We start from the raw sequence: 26,619 nt of genomic DNA, 5'->3' as shown, positions 1-26,619 counted from the left end.
AGCAACCAGTCATTAGGCATGGTACCTGGTAAGGTGACAGGTCCTCCAGCAGCGAGGGGGTCATTGTCTAGCTCCCTCCCTAGCGGTTGGTATCAAAAAGCAATTGGATCTGAACCTGTGTCACGAGGTACGGGAAGTGAAGACTTAAAGAGCATGCATGGGTTCAACGCTATGTGCTCGGGGGGGACTCCATTCTGTTACTGGAAGTTAGGCAACAGAGGTATGCGGGATTGTTTGGAGTGGGCGCAGGCTCACGAAAAGAAAACTCACTCTTCAGCAGGTATCAGCAGAGTGAGTTCCACTTTTGCCCTTTGAAGCTGACCCCTACAATTAATGGAGGATACAAACATGTAGCTTGCAGAGAGGTAGTCCGGACTCCAAAGCATGTTTAAGGATGTCCTAAGGTAGGTATATTGCATAAAACATACAACAAAGAGATTCCCTCGCAGAGGGTCTTTGTCAGCACAGTCCAATAAACAACATTTTCAGCCTCCTGGTTAGCTGCGAGATCATTTTGTTTTGCTTAGACCTGCAAACTGTACCAGCACAGCCTACATGCAGTGTCTCTAATTTGATACACAAAACACTGCTCATCCTTGGGAAGACTTAAACCAGGGCTATGCAATTAGCGGACTTCCAGCTGTTGCAGAACTACAAGTCCCATGAGGCATAGCAAGACTCTGACAGCCACAAGCATGACACCCAGAGGCATGATGGGACTTGTAGTTTTGCAACAGCTGGAGGTCCGCTAATTGCATATCCCTGACCTAAACTATGCCCAAGGTGGGAAAATGGTGTGGCCAGTGTCTAACACCTTGCATACCACTACACATCTGCCCTACCACCAACTTGGCTCATAAAACGCCATGATCTAGTAAACCGGTAAACCCTATCCATGAGAATGAACTAGACCCAAAGAGGCTGTTTGTCACAATATCTATACAGGATAACTGAAATTTAAATTCACCTCCTGCATATGTGACCCCCTTTGCACTTCCTTAAATTCCCAAATGTATTAGCAGAGTCCAGATGCAGACCTCTGGCCTACCCACCAGTCAGTCAGTGCATAGAGCCTCCATAACCTTAATGTGTACTGTTCACCATTGTCTTTGCATATCAGCCAGCCACAGAGCTCAAGTTTAATTGCTTTTCTACTGAGTTTTTCTGTGCTAGACAATTTCTTTCTATGTGCCCTGTTCTCATTGTGACAGAGCCCCTGGGTGAGAAGCAGCACAGTGTGGAAAAATGGGTTCAGTGTTTAACATTTCTGGTCAGCGAGAATGGGCCCTTAATGCTAGAAAACCCTTTTCATTGAAGAGTCAGTTGGAAATAAGCAACTGAGCACCAGTTATTGTTACAAGTTTACAAATACTTAACATATCAAAATGGATAGAGGAACAGTAATACATCAGGGACGTCTGTTCTTTATTTCAGGAATGGGCGTGGCCACAATTACAGCAGCTCGTATATACCAGGGACAGCTGGCTGGGCAACCTGGAGAAGAGAATGTTTTGGAGATGGAAAAGTTCCCACATGTGGCTCTCTCCAAGGTATGTGTGGACAGGTCTAGATTTAGAACTAGACCACATAAGCCATAGGCTAGGGCAGCCTTTTTCAAATAAGTACAGTGCCTTGGGAAAATGTCAAAAAATTGTATACAAGCCCATGGGTGGCTAAAACCTGCCTTTTTAGTTACACAAACCCATTGATTTTCATTGTACACCATTACAACCTTGTAGCTACTAACCTTCTAGCGACCAATGACATCATCAGTTGATGAGGATGTCTGTTTGCATATCATCCTTGTTTGACCCTCCCTTGCCTCTCACCATCAGCTTTGGGGTCTCATTAGCTAAGTGATGGAGAAATACTGAGGGAGAAAAGAAACACTGGAATACTAGTCAGTACCAGTTTGCAAAAGTGTATTTACGTTGGAAGAATATAGCACCTTTTTCATTGGGTGTCCTACATGTATTGATGTTGCTCCATTATGTAAAACAATTTGAAAATGTTTTACATTTTTGAATGAGGCGCCTCAAGACTGACAATAATTTTGGAGGGTGCTGCGAGATTGTCCAAAATTTTAAAGGGTACATATGAAAAAGGGTTCCCCTAGGCGGACTTTTAAGGCACTTAAAAATTACATATATTGAAAGAGTATAACAAGGTATGTGTCAATTAAAAATAAACAAGATTTTATTTAACCACTTACCAACCGGCCCATAGCCGAATGACGGCTGCAGGGCGGTTGGATAACTCTGGGAGGGCGTACTATGACGTCCTCCCAGAATTCCCCTCTCGCGCGCCCCCTGGGGCACGCACCCGAACACATCCGTGACCGCCGGGTCCGGAGGACCCGGCGCATCACGGATCCCGGTAAATGGCCGCTGATCGCGGCCGTTTACCATGTGATCCCACCGTCAAATGACGGCGCGATCACATGTAAAGAGACCAGCGTCATCTGATGACGCCGGTTCCTCTCCTCCCCTCCTGTGTACAGATTGGTACACTGTGAGCGGAGAGGGGGATGGATGGCTGCAGCGCTGTGGGCTGGATGTGTAGTGCCCACAGCGCTGCACAGAGACATCCAGCCATCCATGCATCCATCCATGCTCAGCCATCCCTACTACTCTGCAAAGCCCCACATTACTCTGCAAAGCCCCACATTACTCTGAAAAGCCCCCACATTACTCTGCAAAGCCCCCACATTACTCTGCAAAGCCCCCACATTACTCTGCAAAGCCCCCACATTACTCTGCAAAGCCCCCACATTACTCTGCAAAGCCCCCACATTACTCTGCAAAGCCCCCACATTACTCTGCAAAGCCCCCACATTACTCTGCAAAGCCCCACATTACTCTGCAAAGCCCCCACATTACTCTGCAAAGCCCCGCCATACCCCGTCATACTCCGCCATACCCCGCCATACTCCGCCATACCCCGCCATACTCCGCCATACCCCGCCATACTCCGCCATACTCCGCCATACCCCGCCATACCCCGCCATACTCCGCCATACTCCGCAATACCCCGCCATACTCCGCAATACCCCGCCATACTCCGCAATACCCCGCCATACTCCGCAATACCCCGCCATACTCCGCCATACTCCGCAATACCCCGCCATACTCTGCAATACCCCGCCATACCCAGCCATACCCTGCCATGCTGAGCCATGCTCGGCTGTACTCGGCCTCTGTATGTGGCCAGGCTGTGGAAGTCTCACACATGTGGTATCGCCGTACTCAGGGGGAGCAGGAGAATCTATTTTGGGGTGTCATTTTTGGAATGTACATGCTATGTGGTAGAAATATTGTATAAATGGACAACTTTGTGTTAAAAAAAAAAATGCGTTTTAACCACTTCCCGCCCGCCGGCCGTCATACAACGTCCTCGAATTTGTGCGGGGATATCTGAATGATGGGTGCAGCTACAGGCATCATTCAGATATCAGCTTTTTCAGCCGGCGATTCCCTACACCATAAGAACGATCATAGCGGCTGTTCCATTGCTTGATCGTTCTTACGGGAGGCGAGAGGGGATGTCCCCCCCTCCTGCGCTTCTACCGACTCACCGCTACGATCGAAGCCAGGATCGTTTTTTTTTTTTTTTTTTTTTTTTTTTAATTTCAGGCTTCCCAGCCTAGAGGTGAGATGTGGGGTCTTATTGACCCCATATCTCACTGTAAAGAGGACCTGTCATGCCATATTCCTATTACAAGGATGTTTACATTCCTTGTAATAGGAATAAAAGTGGTAAACATTTTTTTTTTTTTTGCAAAAAAGCATCAAACTAAAATAAAGTAAAATGAACAATAAAAAAAAAAAAATTTTTAAAGTGCCCCTGTCCCTGTGTGCTCGCATGCAGAAGCGAACGCATACGTAAGTCCCGCCCACATATGAAAACGGTGTTCAAACCACACATGTGAGGTATCGCTGCAATCGGTAGAGCGAGAGCAATAATTTTGGCCCTAGACCTTCTCTGTAACTCAAAACATGTAACCAGTAAAAAATTTTAAAGCGTCGCCTATAGGGATTTTTGAGTAGCAAAGTTTGGCGCCATTCCACAAGCGCGTGCAATTTTGAAAGGTGACATGTTGGGTATCTATTTACTCGGCGTAACTTCATCTTTCACATTATGCAAAAACATTGGGCTAACTTTACTGTTTTGGTTTTTGTAAAGCACAAAACAGTTTTTTTTTTCCAAAAAAAAGCGTTAAAAAAATTGCTGCGCAAATACCGTGCGAGATAAAAAGTTGCAATGACCGCCATTGTATTCTCTAGGGTCTTTGCTAAAAAAACATATATAATGTTTTGGGGTTCTATGTAATTTTCTAGCTAATAAATGATGATTTTTACATGTAGGAGAGAAATGTCAGAATTGGCCTGGGTGCTCCTAGAATGCCTGATGGTGCTCCCTGCATGTTGGGCCTCTGTATGTGGCCACGCTGTGTAAAAGTCTCACACATGTGGTATCGCCATACTCGGGAGTAATAGCAGAATGTGTTTTGGGGTGTAATTTGTGGTATGCATATGCGTTGTGTGAGAAATAACCTGCTAATATGACAATTTTGTGGAAAAAAAAAAAAGTAAAAAAAAAAACCTTGATTTTGCAAAGAATTGTGGGAAAAAATGACAACTTCAAAAAACTTACCATGCATCTTTCTAAATACCTTGGAATGTCTTCTTTCCAAAAAGGGGTCATTTGGGGGGTATTTGTACTTTTCTGGCATGTTAGGGTCTCAAGAAATGAGATAGGCCGTCAGTACTTCAGGTGTGATCAATTTTCAGATATTCGCACCATAGCTTTTGGACTCTATAACTTTCAAAAAGACCAAATATCCACCGATTTGGGTTATTTTTACCAAAGATATGTAGCGATATAAATTTTGGCCAAAATATATGAAGAAAAATTACTAATTTGCAAAATATTATAACAGAAATGAAGAAAAATGTATTTTTTTACAGATTTTTCGGTCCTTTTTCTTTTACGGCGCAAAAAATAAAGAACCCAGCGGTGATTAAATACCACCAAAAGAAAGCTCCATTTGTGTGAAAAAAAGGACAAACATTTCATATAGATACAGTGTTGCATGACTGAGTAATTGTCATTCGAAATGTGAGAGCACCAAAAGCTGAAAATTGGTCTGGTTAGGAAGGGGGTTTAAGTGCCCAGTTGTCAAGTGGTTAAAGATAAAATGTGTTAAAACATTATATACATTAACGAGACATTAACATATTTAGGAGATTCATTACTATCACCAAAGGGTAGGTACATGGAGAGACTCTTCTCACACCCAACGCGTTTCGGGATATAAAGTGTTTAGTCCTTCAGGGGTGTAGAAGAAAGGAGAAGAGAGATTCATCTAGGGTAATTAAAGTGTAGAATGATAAGTGAATTACCATAACATGTAGAAACATAAAATTATCCACTCAAAGTTATATAATCAACAAATCACTTACATAGTATTGGGTGGTGAGGTAGTTATTATGTTTTGTTAAATTGCATTAAAAACCTGAAGTCAAGATAAATTACCCTAGATGAATCTCTCTTCTCCTTTCTTCTTCACCCCTGAAGAAGGACTAAACACTTTATATCCCGAAACATGTTGGGTGTGAGAAGAGTCTCTCCATATACCTACCCTTTGGTGATAGTAATGAATCTCCTAAATATGTTAATGTCACGTTAATATATACAATGTTTTAACACATTTTGTCTTTAAATAAAATCTTGTTTATTTTTAATTGACACATACCTTGTTATACTCTTTCAATATATGTAATTTTTAAGTGCCTTAAAAGTCCGCCTAGGGGAACCCTTTTTCATATGTATCTTGTCTATTGGATGTGGCACTGTCTTTTCAAGAAAAACCTAAGTTAGCTTGTCCTCCCCCATCTCTTCAAAAATTTTAAAGGGTGCCTTGACTGAAGAAAGCTTGAGAAACACTGGGCTAGGGCACCATGATTGCCAGCAAGGTCCACTTTAGAGTCTAGGTCTATTAGGTACCCACTGCTACTTAGGCTTACAAAGACTAAAGACCTGCAAATCCCTTTTGCCTTGTGCATTGCCCTGAATTAGTAGAGGAGGCTCTAGTTTTATCCCTTACTAGCTCACACCAAGGCTTCAACTAGTGGACAATAACCCACCCTCACCAATGACATTAATGCATATGGGCCTGGGTTTCAGTGCAGGCAAGTTACTGTTTGGAGACTCAAGGTCCCAGAGTCACTGAACCAGAGAGTCTGTAGCTCTATCTAATGGTCCAGAGCATGTAATATACAACACGGAATTTAGAATTCAACAGTATGTAATGTAACCCTAAATGGACAAGGTGCATTAGGGCACTGGACATAACTGACCTGGAAAAAAAAAAGCATAACTCTGACCCTAAATGTAAATCGGGCTTCAACGTTCTGCCAGCGCATGTGGTTTTACTAGTTGAGTCACACATTGGTACTTTCTATTATGAAGAGTATTCTGCCTAAGAGCTTGAATATATGAAAAATCGGTCCCTAGCATTTTATGTTCACAGTACATTTTATTGTATTTTCCATGGTTTCCTACCACCCCTTTTTTCCAACCATAACTGTCTGTATTCCTTAAAGGCAATTCCATTCAAAGACTTTCTCCTTGTAGGAGTCTCATACATTCGGTACTGTAGGTACTGATCAATATATCTTCATTGCTATATAGGTGTACAATGTAGATGCACAGGTTCCAGACAGTGCAGGCACAGGAACTGCCTACTTATGTGGAGTTAAAGCCAATTCTGGGACTCTGGGAGTAAGCGCTGCTGCTCAATATGGAGTCTGCACTACTGCCAATGGAAATGAGGTGACCTCTATCCTTCATAGAGCTAAACTAGCAGGTGAGATGTAAACATACATGTTTGTTATGCTATTTTATCACAAAGTGTGAACATACAACAATTGTCAAAGTGAAACCCCAGCAATAGCAGCCTTAAACAAATGTGTAATGGCCTAAAGGACCAGTTGCTCAATGTAATAGAGAATAGAAATATGTTGTTTGCTATTGGGCACATGACTTGACATTCTGATCTCAACTTCAATGACATGGAAAAAATACACAGGACTTTTCAGCCTGTACTGGCAGGATGTTTCTTCCAGTTCAGTGTCCTAATGGAAAAAAATATACACTAGAATCTCACAAAAGTGAGTACACACCTCACAATTTTGTAAATATTTTATTATATCTTTTTATGTGACAACACTGAAGAAATGACACTTTGCTACAATGTAAAGTAGTGAGTGTACAGCTTGTATAACAGTGTAAATTTGCTTTCCCTTTAAAATAATTCAACACACAGCCATTAATGTCTAAACCACTGGCAACAAAAGTGAGTACACCCAACACCCCTAAGTGAAAAAGTCTAAATTGGGCCAAAGTGTCAATATTTTGTGTGGCCACCATTATTTTCCAGCACTGTCTTAACCCTCTTGGGCATGGAGTTCACCAGAGCTTCACAGGTTGCCACTGGAGTCCTCTTCCACTCCTCCATGACGACATCAAGGAGCTGGTGGATGTTAGAGACCTTGTGCTCCTCCACCTTTCATTGGAGGATGCCCCACAGATGCTCAATAGTGTTTAGGTCTAGAGACATGCTTGGCCAGTCCATCACCTTTACCCTCAGTTTCTTTAGCAAGGCAGTGGTCGTCTTGGAGGTGTGTTTGGGGTCCTTATTATGTTAGAATACTGCCCTGCAGCCCAGTCTCTGAAGGGAGGGGATCATGCTCTGCTTCAGTATGTCACAGTACATGTTGGCATTCATGGTTCCCTCAATGAACTGTAGCTCCCCAGTGCCCGCAGCACTCCTGCAGCCCCAGACCATGACACTCCCACCACCATGGTTGACTGTAGGCAAGACACACTTCTTTGTACTCCTCACCTGGTTACCGCCACACACGCTTCACATTATCTGAACCAAATAAGTTTATCTTGGTCTGATCAGACCTCAGGACATGGTTTCAGTAATCCATTTCCTTAGTCTGCTTGTCTTCAGCAAACTGTTTGCGGGTTTTCTTGTGCATCATCTTTAGAAGAGGCTTCCTTCTGGGACGACAGCCATGCAGACCAATTTGATGCTGTGTGCGGCGTATGCTCTGAGCACTGAGAGGCTGACCCCCACCACTTTAACCTCTGAAGCAATGCTGGCAGCACTCATACATCTATTTCCCAAAGACAACCTCTGGATATGATGCTGAGCACGTGCACTCAACTTCTTTGGTCGACCATGGCGAGGTCTGTTCTGAGTAGAACCTGTCTTGTCAAACCGCTGTATGGTCTTGGCCACCGTGCTGCAGCTGAGTTTCAGGGTCTTGGCAATCTTACTATAGCATAGGCCATCTTTATGTAGAGCAACAACTCTTTTTTTCAGATCCTCAGAGAGTTCTTTGCCATGAGGTGCCACGTTGAACTTCCAGTGACCAGTATGACAAAGTGAGAGTCGATAGCACCAAATTTAACGCACCTGCTCCCCATTCACACCTGAGACCTTGTAACACTAATGAGTCACATGACACCGGTGCGGGAAAATGGCTAATTGGGCCTATTTTGGACATTTTCACTTGTTTTGCCAGCGATTTAGACATTATGTGTTGAGTTATTTTGAAGGGACAGCAACTTTACACTGTTCTACAAGCTGTACACTCACTAATTTACATTGTAGCAAAGTGTCATTTCTTCAGCGTTGTCACATGAAAAGATATAATAAAATATTTACAAAAATGTAAGGGGTGTACTCACTTTTGTGAGATACTGTATGTGTGTGTGTATATATATATATATAAATATATATATATATATATCTCCTATGTCTCTTAACTCTGGTATGCTCTTACTGCTGCAACTCCAGCTAGAATTGCGTTACTGAAAACGGTCTCCTATGTCTCTTAACTCTGGTATGCTCTTACTGCTGCAACGCCACCCAAAAACTGCTGTCTGCTTTTCTTATGTGTCTCTAATAATGCTGGTATGTTTTTTTTACTTAACTATCTGTAGACCTGTCCACATTACAATGCTTTATTATCTCCCTTGTCTTACCCAAAATTATGGCCTGTTTAACTTTAGTGCCCTCTTGCTAGTCTGTTTTTGAAATAGGAATTTTGCCCTGTTAACCAGCCAAGCTTTATTACCTCCTAAGTGATAATTGAAATCCACCCACACCTCACCCATATCAGTTTAAATATAAGCTTCTCTTGGGGGAAGCATTTGCAGGGGGTACACATTTGCAACTTGGCTCTTTCTCAAAGAGACGATTTCTATAAGTGGAATGCACTTCTGACTCTGCACTTCAGCGAATGCACAAAGCGAAGTCACACAAGATGAACAATTTGAAAACCACCACAGAGACATCAGGTGACCTTGTTTAATCCTTTAGCTCTTTCTCATTGTAACATGCATTCTCTACCACTCCTTTTGACAACTCTGTCCTCTATCCTAAAACTATCTCTCCTTCACCCCTCTTCTCCCCCCCACAGCATATATATATATATATATATATCACCCTCACTTCTGTCCTCTCCTTATTACTGTCCCCACCAACTCCTGCTAATTCTAAATCCACACACACTAAAAATCTTCAAGACCCTGGCCCATGTCCCTTCATATAAATCCCACTCCTATATTACCTCCCTCACCCTCTTGCTTCTCCTAACCTCTGGAGATATATCCCCAAACCCTTTGCCTCCATCTTTTAACTGTACCCCATGCACCCATCACCCTGCATTCTCTGGCAGTAGCCACAATCAACACAATTAAGTTCCCATTTCTATTCTTCCCAAGACCAGACTCCCTTTCTCTTGTGCCCTTTGGAACTCCCGCTCTGTCTGCAACAAACTCACCTCTCTCCATGACCTTTTTATCGCCAACTCATTTAACCTACTCGCCATTACCGAAACCTGGCTCCACTAATCCGACACTGCGTCTTCTGCTGCCCTATCCCATGGTGGTCTTCTCTGGACTCACTCCCCCAGATCCAGTGGACGTAAGGGAGGAGGTGTCGGAATCCTTCTAGCCCCACATAGCACCTTTCAGGTACTTCAGCCACTTCCCTCTCTGTCACTCTCCTCTTTCGAAACACACTGTATTTGTCTTTTCACTCCAATCTCTGTAAGGATAGCCGTGATCTACAGGCCCCCTGGACCAGTATCAACCTTTCTTGATGACTTCTCTGCCTGGCTACCCTACTTTCTTTCTTCTGAAATCCCCACAATCATTCTCGGGGACTTCAACATCCCTATTAATACTAACACTCCTGCCACTTCCAAACTTCTCAGCCTAACATCCTCCTTTGACCTGAAGCAGTGGATACATGCTCCTACTAACTCAGAATCCAATATCCTTGACCTCATTTTCCCTCACCTTTGCACTCCATGCATCCTCTCTAACTATCCATTGCCTCTCTCTGATCACCACCTTATTAGTTTCACTCTCTCCCTTCACCTCCTCTCCCTCCAACCACCTTAAAGTTACCCGCAGAAACATACGTCATCTCAACCCTTCTCTTCTCTACTCTATCAACAACCTCTATGACAAAATCTCACCCCTATCCTTCACCAATCTAGCCACTTCTGTCTACAAGGCTTCACTTCTAGCCTCACTGGCCCCCCTCACTACACACAGAATCAAGCCCCGACCCCTTCAACCTTGGCAAACAGATGATACTAGAAGTCTGAAAAACGTAGTCGTGCTCTTGAGCGCCTGTGGCGTAAGACTAAGTCTCAGAGAGATTTCAACCAATATACATCTGCCCTCCAAAAATATAATTCCAGCCTCTCTCTGCCAAGCAGACCTATTTTACCACTCTCATTAGCAACTTATCATCCCGTCCCCGTCAACTCTTCTCCACCTTTAACTCTCTACTTCGTCCTCCACCGCCTCCACCCGCCAACTCACTCACTGCCCAGGAGATCGCCAATCACTTCAAACAGAAGATTGATACAATTCGCGCTGAGCTCTCTACTGTTCCGATACCCTCCACGCTTTACACTTCATGCCCACAGGCACAATCATTACTTCCCTCTTTCAACCCCACCACTACAGACAAAGTTGCTAAACTACTTGCTAATGTCCACCTTACCACCTGTCCTCTGGATCCCATTCCCTCACAAATGATATGTTCACCCTCTGGCCCTATGCTACACTCTCTAACCCACATCTTCAATCTCTCCCTCTCTTCTGGCATCTTCCCCAACTCTCTAAAACATGCACTTGTTAGGCCCATACTTAAAAAACCCTCACTGGACCCATTCAATCTTAACAACCTACGCCCCATCTCCTTGCTCCCCTTCTTATCCAAACTCCTCGAACGTCTGGTCTACAATCAAATGAGCGTCCACCTCACTGATAACCTTTTTGATCCCCTTCAGTCTGGATTTCGTCCTCAACACTCCACAGAAACTGCTCTCCTAAAACTAATAAACAATCTACTAACGGCCAAAACCAATCGACACTATTCTGTACTCTTACTCCAGGACCTTTTTTGCTGCCTTTGATACGGTTGACCACCCCCTCCTCCTCAAAAAAACTACACGCCTTTGGTCTCCGTGACTGTACACTTCGCTGGTTCTCTTCCTACTTATCCAACCACACCTTTAGTGATTCTTACAACTCTACTTCCTCCTCTCCTCTTCCTTTCTCTGTTGGGGTCCCCCAGGGTTCTGTTCTTGGACCTCTCCTATATTCAATCTACACTGCCTCTCTGGGTCAACTGATAGCCTCCCATGGCTTCCAAAACCACCTCTATGCTGACGACACCCAAATCTATTTCTCTACCCCTAAGCTCACTCCCTCTGTCTCCTCACGTATCACTAATTTACTATCAGATATATCAGTCTGGATGTCACACCACTTCCTCAAACTAAATCTATCCAAAACCGAACTTATAATTTTTCCTCCCCCATATGCCCCTTCCCCTGATCTCTCTGTCAAAATCGATGGCACAACTATAATCCCATCCCCACATGCCAAGGTTCTAGGTGTAGTCCTTGACTCTGAACTCTCCTTCAAGCAACAGATCCAATCACTGTCCAAATCCTGCCGCCTCAACCTCCGCAACATCTCCAAAATACGCCCCTTTCTAACCAATGACACAACAAAGCTCTTAATTCACTCGCTGGTCATCTCTCGCCTCGACTACTGCAACTCCCTTCTCATTGGCTTACCTCTACATAGTCTATCACCTCTTCAATCCATCATGAATGCCGCTGCCAGACTCATCCACCTTACCAATCGCTCTGTGTCTGCCACTCCTCTCTGTCAATCCCTCCACTGGCTTCCGCTCGGCCAAAGAATTAAATTCAAAATTCTAACAACTACGTACAAAGCCATCTACAGTTTCGCCCCCAGCTACTTCACTAGCTTAGTCTCTAAATATCAACCTACTCGTTCTCTTCGTTCCTCCCAAGACCTCCTGCTCTCTAGCTCCCTCATCACCTCCTCCCATGCTCGCCTCCAGGACTTTTCCAAAGCCTCTCCAATCCTATGGAATGCCCTACCCCAATCTGTCCGCTTATCCCCTACTCTATTAGCTTTTAGACGATCCCTGAAAACTCTTCAGAGAAGCCTACCCTATCCACACTTAACTGTATTTTCATTTTTTCCATCAGCTCATCCCCCACAGTTATTACCTTTTTGTTTCCACTTGACCCTCCCTTCTAGATTGTAAGCTCTAACGAGCAGGGCCCTCTGATCCCTCCTGTATTCATTTGTATTGTAAGTGTACTGTCTGCCCTCATGTTGTAAAGCGCTGCGCAAACTGTTGGCGCTATATAAATCCTGTATAATAATATAATAATAATATATATGTGTGTGTGTGTGTGTATATATATATATATATATATGTGTGTGTGTGTGTGTGTGTGTGTGTGTGTGTGTGTATATATATATATATATATATGTGTGTATATATAAAATATATGTAAATGTTGCATTTAATGACCGATATATATTGAGTTGAGTTCCTGCGTGCAGAAATTTACACTCATGCAACTTTACAATGTCCATCCCTGTAGAATATTTATAATTCATATAAAGAAAGTCCCAGAACATTTTGAAATAAGTGTTTCTTATTACAATGTTTTGCAGGTAAGTCAGTGGGTATTGTGACAACCACGCGTGTCCAGCATGCCTCTCCAGCTGCATCCTATGCTCACATTGCCAATCGGAATTGGTACTCGGACAATGAGATGACTTCGAATATGGTTAATAGTGGCTGCAAGGATATTGCATACCAGCTTGTGCACAACACAGACATTGATGTAATTATAAACAGGAGATTTAGTTAAGGTGGATGGGTTGTTCAACTTTTCCAACCTCTTAGAGTATTTCTGTCATCGGCAGGTGATTCTGGGAGGCGGACGAGTCTATATGAATGCCAAGGGGACACCTGACCCAGAATACCCAACCAGTACATCAAGTCAAGCTGTTCGAAGAGATGGTCTTAATTTGACTGATATATGGCTGAAAAAAAGGCCGGTAGGTGTGAGCTTCTATTTCTCAAACTATAAAACATTCTGTAGAATTGTTTACGCAGCTACTGGATTGTTATAAGGACTTTGTTGATTTTGTTTGCTTATAAACAGTCTCTCTCTGGAACATAAACCCTGTAAAGTATTGTGTTGTTTGTCCTTAAATCCTGACTTTGTTGCAGCTTACGTCTAAACGGATTAAAAAAAAAAAAAAAAATGATTTGATAAGGTCATAGTTACCAACTGTCAATATTTTTGCAGCATGTGCCAACAATTTAAGATGTATGTCTCGGAAAATTAGAAAAATGGGAATTTTGACTTGTACGTTCCATATCTTGGTATACTGTTCAGGGCACAGCACTTGTATTCATAGACCATAGGTTATATGGAAGTTACCTTCAGGTGAATGGAAAAAAAAACTTTCCTAGAACCACCCCTACTGCAAGCTTTTATAACCCCACTCACTCTGTAAGACCAGTTTTATGCAAGCAATACTGTACTCCAGCATTTACAGGTAAGACAAAATTCCTACTATCTTTATTGTACAGTGGAGGATTGTATTTATAGACTAAGGGACGTCCCCAAGCAGTAAACTGAGGGCAACAACATAGCAAACAGAACAGCTAGCCGGCTCACAAAAAAACATGAAAATGGAACCCAAAAACCAGCCGTGAAAGCTTATAGCACTGTGAGGTAAAGCTTACATCAGGCAAAGCCTAAACATCCATCTGGAAGAGCTTGCAGAACATGTGAACAGAGGACCATGTGGTGGCCTTGTTAATCTGGGACACAGATGCTTGATGCTGAGGAGCTTAGGAGACACCAACAAATTTGCTGTAATGAGCGCTGACTGGGAAAGGAGGAATGTTTTTCTTAAGAATGTAGGCCCTGAAAATACATTGGTCCTTTTGGCAGTGGAGCCGGAGGTAGGATGTCTTCTTCAAGGTCTTGACTAAGACAAAAAGGTACTCCGTTTTGTGAACAGAAGCTATGGCTGCCAGGTGAACTGTGACAAAATCCAAACAGTGTAGAAAAATGTCCCTGGCATTATATGGCATAGAACAGAGGGAAGGGGGGACGATATCCTTATTGAGGTTGAAGGGAGAGAGACCACCAAGGGTACAGAAGGTGGTCTTGGTCACAAGCCCACCCTGGCCCTGTGCAAAACGAGAAAATGTTCTTAACAAAAAATAGCTACCAGCTCAGAAATGCACCTAACAGATGTAATGGCCAGCAGGAAGGCAACCTTACATGTGAAGTCTTCCAAGGGGATTTCTCTAATTGGTTCTAAAGGGTTTCTGAAGTACAGAGAGCACCAGGTTGAGATCTCTAGGTGACACAGGACTATACTGGGGGAATTATATAAGCATCTCCCTGAAGAAAAGACTTGATTAAAGATTACAACATGAGAAGTGTTTGAAAAAGAATGGATACAGCAAAAACCTGTCCCTTAAGTGTGTGCCAATCGCTGGTCAAGTCTAGACTGCAGAAAGGCCAAAATACTAACAGAGTATTCGCTGCAACTCAGCTTCCTGTCCTTGCATCAGGGAAAGTAAACCTTCTATGTGCTATCATAGATTTTGTGAGGTAGACCTTTTTGCTCTGAGTAAGGTGGAGATAATAGAATCAGAAATACCCCTATACTTCAGGATTTGTATTTAAACAGCCATACCATTAAAGCCTATAAGAGTCTACCAGGAGTATGTGTACCATTTCCTTCTGTGCCAATTTGGTACAATGAGGATTATTGGAACCCTATTTATTCTGTCTTGCTTAGCAGTCACTGTGAATTTTTATCAGAAAGAAAGAATATATCTGCTTGAATAGAGTCCAAGGAATGCTCAGGGCATCAACGGCAAAGGCTATATAGGATTTCTGATCCTGGCTGAAAATCAGTATAACTTGTTTAACCTGCAGGACAGAATGTCTACATCTGGTTTTCTCCACCTTTGACAGAGATTCTGGTGGATTTTGGATTGCAGAGATCACTTTGATGGCTCTCAGTTTCAGAATGTTGATCGGGAGTCTCAACTTCTCCGAAGACCAGGTCCCCTGAACCATTAAGGAGTTGCAAGCTCCCACCAGAATTGATCTGTTTGTTCAAAGACATGAGGATGAGTTGGAGTGGCCTGGAATTAAACTGTGCAAAGGAAAATACTTCAAAGGAGGCTAGCATTAGGCCCAGAACCATCATGCAGAAGCAAACTGAGGCATGCCTTTTAGATCCAGTTGTACAAAGAAATAATATTTTCTGGAGGAAGAAAAATTCTGGCTTAGGCTGTGACCAATATTAGACCCAGATACTCCAGACAGTGTGAAGACTGGCGGGTAGACTTTAAAAGGTTGATTAACCAGTCAAAGGTTTGAAGGAGCTTTACCTGTTCACCTTTCAGGAAGATTTTTAGAAAACCATACTATGCAATTCTACATTTAATGATTAGCCCAGAGAGACCACTACTAAGGTTAGCTGGAAACATGAGAGGTCTCGCTGCCCAGGCGTGCATTTTGAAAAGCCCAGAACATATGCTGTGGGTGCTGTATAGTGAAATTTAGCCTGTCCTGCAAATGGCAGGATGGAGCGTTATGAGGAGTCAGTGTTTTTTCCCAGAGGGGACCCAAAACAGCTGCATCAGAAATGGGAGGACCTTCATTTCCAACAGGAGGAGCTATGGTATGTGTTGCCTTTTACATGTAGAATCACATAGGGGGATTTTATATAAATCTTCCTGAAAGGGTAACTTTAATTATCTTTTGGATGTTGACAGACAAGGTTGGGCTGAGGAGTCCTTTAGCAGAAGGCCATTTAAGTGCCATATGACATGAATGTACTGGGTATGAAGAGGAGCAAGAAGAGCGGCAAGCAGTTTTGTGAAAACTTGGAACACAGAGGAGAGTCTGCATGGTCGTTCTACAAATTGGAAGTGCTGGTCTCCCACAGCAAATCGCAGACAGCGTTGATGAAGGGAATATGTCTACTGATGCCAGAGATTTCCCACGTCTGAGAAAAGCAATGAGAGATCTTGCTGATTACATGCGAAATTTTGGTACCTTAAGATACTGATTTAGGGATTTAAGTCCAATAAGAGGCAGATGCCTCCATTAGGTTTGGGGTCTGTGAATCAGTTTGAATAAACCATGGAACCTTTCCGCTGAAGGGACAGGTACAACCACTCCTTGTGGCTGAAGTTGGCACAATGTTGCCAGTACATCTGCTTGTTTTTGAGCTGATTCTGGCAGATTCAAGGTTAGGAACTGAAGAGGGGACAGAGAAAAATTCTAAAATGACAGATTCGACCCAGAGGTCGAGACATCTTGGATCCAGACTGGTGTAAATATCATCCGACATTCCCTTACTTCGAGAAGTGGGGACGCTCCATTGTGAGGAGGTCTTCTAGGCAGGCTTGGTGAACTTAGGGGGACAAAGCTTGTGAAAAGGGGAAGTACTAAACCTTGGTTTGGTCCCTTATTGCTGAGTAGAGGCAATAGGTGTAGGAGACTTTTGAGTAGCTTAGGTTGATATGAAAAAATAGTTATTAGTTACAATTAGGCTCCTGCCAAACAATCAGGGCTAAAATTATAAGCTCTAAATAGTTAGTTGTTAGTAGAGTGGGGAAATGAATTGGTACAATTGCCCAAACAATCCACAAATCTGCATCTATTACAGCGATTACATGTATGAAGAAATTGAGGCAGGTCTTTGGTATAACAGCCTGACCAAATACTGAGCAAAAAAATCAATATGATGAAGATAAGGAGTTCCTAAGCAGTAATATTCAACTAAGCATGTAAATGTATATAGATATACCTTTGGACTCAGCATGTATTGGGGATCACAGCCACCCCCCTGGCTCGAGCAGCAAAGCCACTGCAGCTGCTGGCTTCATGTGTATCCGACCGGTGCGGATGTTAGGAATGCCACTGTGCATGCACCGGAGCCCGGGAATGTAGCTTAGACTACAAAGACTGTCAGGCTGTGCTGGAGGAACCGGCAGCCAGGATAACAGCGCCACCACAGGAGGAAGAATGTCAATGCCTAACCACACACAGTGACATGCAGACAATGATGAATAGATAGAGGCGCTGGAGCCCAATGGAATTTACACAACGCCACGGTCGATCATTATATCGGCCAACATATGCATGCCTAGGCAGAATCCCATGATGTAAAGGCTGGGATAATGAATGTGATGGGATAAAAGTATGTGTGGGCTAGATGGAACATCGAACAGTGGATGGAAAAGATGGAGGCGCTAGGGCTCAAAAGAGCATGCGGCGGCAAATTGTGGGCATCCAAAGGGAAACTTTCCCAAGGACGCCCTGGGCGTCCATACAGTCGCACAGTTGAAAAGGAGGAGAGGGAAAAAAATGGGGAAAGACCTCTATCCACCACATCGATAAAGGGGATAGGACTGGTCCAATGGTGACCTAAAAGCCAAGAGAAAGGGGCAAGCCTTTGAAAAGTCAACATAGTGAAAATACCACAAATAACAAATGAACAATATCACAAGATGAGAACAAAATAGAGTACATATCATATCCAATCCTTCATTCACAGAACATAATTAATATTATACATTAATCAATATTCAATCTCCAACTAGTAGTTAATAAATATTGTGTTTAATGGTGGCTGGTTGGAAGGGTGGCATTGAATAGGGAAACAATGTCAAATCAAAGGAACAGTTTGAAACTCAGGGTTTAATTGAGGCCTGGGTAGATAGTAGCAGTCAGAGTACGAATCCAGCGAGCCTCCAATTGTAATAGTTTCTGATCTATACTTCCTCCTCGAACATGGGTAGGAACATGCTCTAATACCACAAACTTGATCATGTGCAGATCAAAGTTGTGGTATAGGCCAACACTGACATGTTTCCATCAGTTGTTTTTGATCAATGAGGGCATGATCTCTGATGCGTTTAAAGAATTGGCGTTTTGTTTTTCCTATGTAAAAATAGCCGCAAAAACATTTCAGCATATAGACCACACCTATGGTCTGACAAGTTACCCTATGTCTTATTAAATGGGTTTGCCTATTTGGAAATGCTACTTCATGAACATTCAGTTCTAAGTGGCAAACATTACAATTACCACATTTAAGGGTTCCTGTTTGTAAAGGATATCTAACATTTGTGGTACTGTACTGACTTCTTACTAATTGATCCCTTCATTTAAAGAGGGTGCCTGCTTAAACGTAATCTCAGGGTGTTCCTTGACATATTTGCTAATGACAGGATCAGCAGATAAAAGGGACCAAAATTTGCCCAAAATGCTCTTTATTTGCTGATGTTGTTTAGAACAGTGGTCATCAACCCTGTCCTCAGGGCCCACTAACAGACCAGGTTTGCAAGATAACTGAAATACATCCCAGGTGATATCATTTTCTGCTCAGTGATTGCAGTATTCTAGTCTGCATCTCCCCAAGGTAATACATAAAACCTGGCCTGTTAGTGAGCCCTGAGGACAGGGTTGATGACCACTGGTTTAGAATATTGCATAATAATTCTAACAGGCTGGGTAGTATCTTGAATTTGGTAGAATAAATGAGAGAGTTCCAGTCCTGTTTTTTGACCCTGTTGAATGCTTTCTTAAGGCATGTATGACTATATCCTCTATGGCAGGGGTCTCAAACTGGCGGCCCTCCAGCTGTTTGCGAAACTACAAGTCCCATGAGGCATCGCAAGACTGACAGTTACAAGCATGACTCCCACAGGAAGAGGCATGGGACTTATAGTTTCGCAACAGCTGGAGGACTGCCAGTTTGAGACCCCTGCTCTATGGTATAGCAGTGTATACAGTTGCAATAAAAAGTATGTGAACCATTTTGGAATGATATGGATTTCTGCACAAATTGGTCATAAAATGTGATCTGATCTTCATCTAAGTCACAACAATAGATAATCAGTCTGCTTAAACTAATAACACACAAAGAATTAAATGTTACCATGTTTTTATTGAACACACCATGTAAACATTCACAGTGCAGGTGGAAAAAGTATGTGAACCCTTGGATTTAATAACTGGTTGAACCTCCTTTGGCAGCAATAACTTCAACCAAACGTTTCCTGTAGTTGCAGATCAGAAGTGCACAACGGTCCGGAGTAATTCTTGACCCATTCCTCTTTACAGAACTGTTTCAGTTCAGCAATATTCTTGGGATGTCTGGTGTGAATCGCTTTCTTGAGGTCATGCCACAGCATCTCAATCGGGTTGAGGTCAGGGCTCTGACTGGGCCACTCCAGAAGGCATATTTTCTTCTGTTTAAGCCATTCTGTTGATTTACTTCTATGCTTTGGGTCGTTGTCCTGTTGCAACACCCATCTTCTGTTGAGCTTCAGCTGGTAGACAGATGGCCTTAAGTTCTCCTGCAAAATGTCTTGATAAACTTGGGAATTCATTTTTCCTTCAATGATAGCAATCCGTCCAGGCCCTGACGCAGCAAAGCGGCCCCAAACCACGATGCCCCCACCACCATACTTTACAGTTGGGATGAGGTTTTGATGTTGGTGTGCTGTGCCTCTTTTTCTTCACACATAGTGTAGTGTGTTTCTTCCAAACAACTCAACTTTGGTTTCATCTGTCCACAGAATATTTTGCCAGTACTGCTGTGGAACATCCAGGTGCTCTTGTGCAAACTGTAAACATGCAGCAGTGTTTTTTTTGGACAGCAGTGGCTTCCTCTGTGGTATCCTCCCATGAAATCCATTCTTGTTTAGTGTTTTACGTATCGTAGATTCGCTAACAGGGATGTTAGCATATGCCAGAGACTTTTGTAAGTCTTTAGCTGACACTCTAGGATTGCTCTTCAACTTATTGAGCAGTCTGCGCTGTGCTCTTGCAGTCATCTTTACAGGACGCCCACTCCTAGGGAGAGTAGCAGCAGTGCTGATCTTTCTCCATTTATAGACAATTTGTCTTACCGTGGACTGATGAACAGCAAGGCTTTTGGAGATACTTTTATAACCCTTTCCAGCTTTATGCAAGTCAACAATTCTTAATCGTAGGTCTTCTGAGAGCTCTTTTTTGCGAGGCATCATTCACATCAGGCAATGCTTCTTGTGAAAAGCAAACCCAGAACTGGTGTGTTTTTTATAGGGCAGGGCAGCTGTAACCAACATCTCCAATCTCATCTCATTGATTGGACTCCAGTTGGCTGACACCTCACTCCAATTAGCTCTTGGAGATCTCATTAGTCTAGGGGTTCACATACTTTTTCCACCTGCACTGTGAATGTTTACATGGTGTGTTCAATAAAAACATGGTAACATTTAATTCTTTGTGTGTTATTAGTTTAAGCAGACTGTGATTGTCTATTGTTGTGACTTAGATAAAGATCAGATCACATTTTATGACCAATTTGTGCAGAAATCCATATCATTCCAAAAGTGTTCACATACTTTTTATTGCAAGTGTATATAGATTATTGGTCTCTCTTAGGAAGTCTTCCTCATTGCTGCAGTTCCTCTTTAACTGAAGATATTGACTGTATGGTATACTTTTAAAAGGCTTGGGGTGTGAGCTTGCAGTATGCAGGATTGTGTTGCCTGCGGCGGGCTTTCTAAAAAGGGAGGAGCAAATAGAAGATTTATGCAGATTTTCACATCCAAAAAGCTGTTCTTAGATAGATCATGTCATAGTACATTTTAGGTTGTATTTATTCTTGCCAATAATGGCCATGAAGTGCATCAGCTCTTGCTAAGAGCCAGACCAAAAAAGAACATCATCAATGTAGCGATACCACAGTATAATATGTGCCAAATATTCAGAAAGGTCATCACGTGAGAAAAGGTCCCTCTCCCACCTCCCCAGGTACAGGTTGGCATACGATGGGGCATATGAGTAAGTTACGAGTAAGAATAAATTTAAATAAATCAAGAATAAATTGGATGTAGACCTGGGCTAGTTGACCTCTATCTTGTAAGTGCCCTTTATCACGGGGGATAGCGTTACTGATTGACCCATCAATCAGTTTTAGAAGTTCTATTGTATCTTTGATATAGGAAAACAGAGAGGTGACATGAGGGTTTAAATGGCTATCAACTAGGCAGCTAGCATTTTCCGTAAGGCTATTGCAACTAGAGACAATGGGTTGTCTTACGGTACCATCCATCTTTACTGGGCATGGTCTTGTCCAAGTACCATTCCACTTTCCATTTGGGTAAGCCTTTGATGATCCGACATACTGAATAAATGATGTATATGATAGCAATGTATATGATTGATGTAATACAATGTATTATGTGGCAGATGTTTCCCTGATGAGCAAAACCTGTTGAGTACACCGCTATGTATATGTGACTATATTGTGATATTGTAAACGAGATGTATTTATATAATTATGTATCTATTTTTAACAAGTTTTAATTGTATATCAATAAATTCACAATAGGAACTGTAAGGTGTTCATTGAGGGCTGAAATGGCAGGGTCTACTACCAGAACAGCCCATCTTCCTTCTTTTTTTATAGGATACATTTCAGCAAAGAGCATAGGAGTAGTAAATACACTTTTAGGATTAGGATAATCCCTATATGTAGTGCATTTTCAATTTGTGTGTGGATGATAAGTCTTTTCTGATTTTGATAGCCTCTTAGTGTCCATAGGGGATTGATTTCGGTTTGGAGACTCAGATGCTGCTAGACAAAGACTAGTTTGCACAGCGTCAATCAGTATGTCGAAAGTGGAAAGCATTGGTCGAGAAGCCATAGCTTGTAGCTCATAAAATGCAGGGGTCGCAAAATCCTCTGCAGTTTCTGCTACTATATCTGCACCCCTTTGCTTTTCCCTGTTTCATCATCAAACAGGTTTGTAGGCTCTAATTCTGATCCAGAGTCAGGGGGAGAGAGGAAGCTTAGGATTTATGGCTCCTGGTAACGGAAGGTTCTAGATGTGCTGAAAGTTTTCTGAGGAAATCAAATCTAGTGGCAGAAAAATCCTCTTTTGTAATGCTGCGTTATGTGAATAGGTTAGTGGTGTCAAAAAAGGACATTGGTCTGGAACTCAGTGTTTAGATTTTTCTGTAGGCCATCAGCAGAAAGTGTGCTATTCATCCCTTTTGACCAGCTCCCTTGTGCCTGTTATCCACCACTGCTTAAAGTGTATGTTAACCCAACATTTCATATTCCTGATATGTATCTGTGGTATCATGTACTTGTGTCAAAAAAAATCCTGTTATCTTTGCATTGCTTCCTTTGTGTTAAATACCTGGTGATCCTGCCATTCCCCCTGCTTTCCTTTTTCAAACTGATCATGCCAGACAAGATAGCACATCACCCCAGCATGGTCAGTTTTCTTCTTTGTATTCTACTTGGGAGCACAGCATGCCTCTATTCCAATGGTTAAACATGCTGACATGCCTGCCCAGCTAATCATGGGCAAAATTAGTGTACTGCTGTTCCTCTCTCTCCTGCTGACACATCCCCCTGCAGTATCCACCCCCACCTCTACAAGCCTTCTCTACGTCTGAGGTCATGTGATCACTTGTAAAAAAAAATAATAATAATTTAGAAATATATATACTCAAATGTTTTACTTTGCATTTTCAATTTAAACTGAATGTGTTGTTTTACAAGGTAAGGGCTCAAAAAAGATCCCTTGGGGGGACTCATGGAATGGATTCAGAAGGAATGGGATTTTACATGTCTGAACTGCAAGAGCTGCTATAATCCAAGGACTGACCAAGTTCCTTTGGTGCGTCTCTGTAGCAGAAGGCAGGAGGAAAAAATGCTTTGTGTGTTTCTTGGCTAATATCGCAGGCAACAGTGTGCCAGCCATGAGGCATTAAATTACCTATGGCACCAAAAACATTAGAGACAAATATATCGGGGAGTAACACAATAATGGGAATATCTCCCAATTCCTCTGCCTTTGTATTTTGGATTTTGTGCTAGGCACTGCTGGTTGTCTCTTAATACCCAGGAAATGGTCCCAAAACACACAAAAGCCGTCTTAACTTATCCATGTTGCTGGGCACTTTAGGGGTCCAGACTTCACCCATCATGGTGGGCATAGCCCCAAAGGGGTCTTCAGGGTCTAGGAATCATAGAGGTGGACTATGGCCCTGAACCTGTATAGCACCCTGCGGCTAACTACACATGTTGCTCTTAATTCCAAGGTGAACGCCTACTGCAGGATCCAGTGCACAAACCAAACCTTACAGGCTATGCCCACACAGTATGGTCTGGGTACGGTCCCCAAGATACTGAACCTAGGGGTACTGATCGGAAACTGCTAGATAGCCCAGGGCAATAAGCAGTCAGATCTTGATAGAAGCGTCAAAAGAAAAAAAGAATGACAAAAAACTGCCTCTCCTGGGGCAGGTGAATTTAATTGAGCATGCTGGTGGGGTGTCCCTAGCAAAGTTTTTTTCCCAGTGTCCAATTGCCTAAAGACGGAAACTACTTGTTGATCCTATCAGATATCAGTTGATATCCTAACCTCTTGTTTGAGCTGATAATACTGCCTCTGTTGCACTGACATCCCAAGCAGTATTGTCAACCTTGCCTAAGTTCTACTGGACTGCAGAACACCCCCTCTCATCTACATAATATTTCTGAATGAGTATTCCATCACCTTCTACTAAAATAAGAGTGCTTAATTTGTGTGGAAGTTGTCTGTATTGTAAAATTGTCCTGCATAAAATAATGCTAATATGCAAATTTACATTGTACACATTGACAAAAAGCTGTGTCACTATAAGCCCAGCTCCTTAATACCACAAACATGTCCACTCCCATAAGTTGCTGTGGCAGATAATGCCTCTTGCATGCCACAGTTCTTTCTTTACACAAACAAGCTATGTTGGCAATGGGGACACCAGGGCCGGGACAAGGGGTGGGCAGGAGGGGTGGCTGCCCTGGGCACTGTGGTGTCATGTAAAGTGGGGGGCACCACAAGGCGATTGGGGGGGTTGATTTGTGTTAGGAGGAGGAAATTGGGGGGGCAGCAGGGGGTAAGAATGGTTCTAGGAGGAAACATTTGGGGATGTGTGCTAGGAGTGATGATTTAGGGGGACTTGTGTTGGGAGGGGGGGACAGGATTTGTGCTAGGAGGAGGCACTTGGGGGGGGGGGTTGTGGTAGAAAAGGTGATATGGTAGTGGGGTGAAGAGATTTGTGCTAGGAGGGGTATTTTTTGAGGGGATATTATGGATTGTGCTATTATGGACTATGTTATTATGGATGATTGGGGGTATTTGTGCCAAGAGGGGAACTTGGGGGGGGGGGGGTTGTGCTATTATGGATATTTAGGGGGTATTTGTGCTAAGAGGGGATCTTTGAGGGGGGGCTTTGTGCTATTAATGGTGATTGGGGATCTTTGGGGGGGGGGGTATTTTTGCTAGGCTGGGGAATTGGGGGGAAAGTAATTGTGCTTTAAGAGGATATTTGAGAGGGTTCGGCTAGACGTGGGCTAATTTCCGATATCTACCGGATACTAAATTCCTACAACATCACTGACCAGGGTAAACACGCATACATGCTCCGCTGGGAGAGGTTTTTGGGCGAGGAAATCCCAGAGTCTACATGGAAGACGGTCTGGTCTCAGGCAGCCAAGAGTTCACTCTGTACGCTGTACTAAGAGAACGCCTATAAAATTCTTTTTTTATGGTATATGACACCTGATGTTCTCCACACCATCTACCCTTCTAGTTCAGACAAATGTTGGCGGTGCCTGAAAGAAAGAGGGACCTTATATCACATCTATTGGTTATGTCCCAAAATAGTTCCCTTTTGGACGGAAACGCAATTATTGTTGAATCGCCTGTTGGGCGTGCAGGTTCCTAGAGTCCCGAAATTATTTCTTCTTGGAGTGTCTGGATTACGTATATCTCGACACTCCAGGAAATTACTTGGCCATGTTCTTACAGCAGCGAGATGTCTGGTAGTCCTCCATTGGAAGAGACAGGCCCCGCCTACCCAAACAGACCTCTATACCAGAATAAAAGACATAGAGCTAATGGAGAAAATGACAGCCAGACTACAAAATAGATTGGAGGCACATGATAAGGTCTGGAAGGATTGGCATAGGCGAGAGGACCCACCCTAGACTGGCGGCTAAGCCCCCTCCCCCCCTTTTTCTTATTCCTCTTTTCTTCTTTCTTCCTTTATCTTCTTTCATTTCTTACAATGCTAGATTATATTCAGATTAACAACGATATCTGCTGGTTGACAGTTGTAGAAGATATGGAATGTGTTATGCCACTACTGTACTTGGATGATTATATTCTGAAGTTTACTGATCACCAGATTGACTGTCCTCCAGTTGCACTTGGTTACATGCAATACTACTGTCCTTTGTATGTATATAACTTAATGTATAATAAAAATTATTTGAAAAAAAAAAAAAAGAGGATATTTGAGGGCTTTGTGCTGGGGGGGGGGGGCAGAGATTTGTACTGGGGGCATATGGGGGGAGAGAGGATTTTAGCTGGGGGGGCAAAGATATGTGCTGGGAAGGAGGGAATTTCAGTAGGGGGGCGGATATGTACTGGGAGGAGGGTGAACTTATGCTTTGGGGTAAGCATATTTTTATAGGGCTGGGGATCTTTGCTGACACATTCTGCTCATACATATGGGGGGAGGTGCAATTTTGTCATGTTGGCCCTGGGCTCTAAATGACCTTGTCCCTGCACTGGGGGACATGGCTATTTTTCATCTGCATCAGTAATTTACAAAAGCCATTCATACCACCTCATGTCAGCTTTCAATAAAACAGTATTTATCCAAGCAGACAGTGACCCTTATTAGAGTCTCCAAGAGGAAAAACAGTATCTGACAAGGATCATCATGAAATCAGATTATTCAAACTGGTGGTATGGATGATTTTTTGTGGATTATTATCATAGCTATTATCTGTCATCTAGCATAAGGCCGGGACACTAAACGAATAGTCTGTAGATAGACAACAAAATGATTTCAGAAATTACCTGTAATAATATATTTTTAGTGTTTTTTTAACCAGTGTTCCATTTTACCATTAAACCATTCCAAAGTAAAACCTTACTGATTCAAAAAAATAATAATTTTAACATAAAAAACATTTGAAAACACTGGTAATTGTAGGGTTGCCATAAAAAATATAGCTTTACCCAGAATTCCTTTGTGTTTTTGGAGGGAAGAATTTGTATACTAGCCTAGG

At 42.8% G+C, this 26,619-nt stretch overlaps 1 protein-coding gene across 1 annotated transcript in view; it reads left to right on the top strand.

Annotated features, from left to right (window-relative positions):
• LOC141139906 (alkaline phosphatase-like) overlaps positions 1 to 26,619 on the top strand; it is a 56,990-nt gene that overhangs the window by 10,117 nt on the left and 20,254 nt on the right. The window contains exons 3-6 of the mRNA XM_073626479.1: positions 1,435 to 1,550; positions 6,694 to 6,868; positions 13,105 to 13,277; positions 13,360 to 13,494. Of these exons, the coding sequence (XP_073482580.1) occupies positions 1,435 to 1,550; positions 6,694 to 6,868; positions 13,105 to 13,277; positions 13,360 to 13,494 (599 nt within the window). The remainder of the gene's footprint in view (positions 1 to 1,434; positions 1,551 to 6,693; positions 6,869 to 13,104; positions 13,278 to 13,359; positions 13,495 to 26,619) is intronic.

This window comes from Aquarana catesbeiana, linkage group LG04 (genome assembly GCF_042186555.1).
Source record: "Aquarana catesbeiana isolate 2022-GZ linkage group LG04, ASM4218655v1, whole genome shotgun sequence".
NCBI classification, from domain to species: domain Eukaryota; kingdom Metazoa; phylum Chordata; class Amphibia; order Anura; family Ranidae; genus Aquarana; species Aquarana catesbeiana.
The sequence above is the reverse complement of the archived record's forward strand: the minus strand, read 5'-3'. Positions and strand labels throughout refer to the sequence as shown.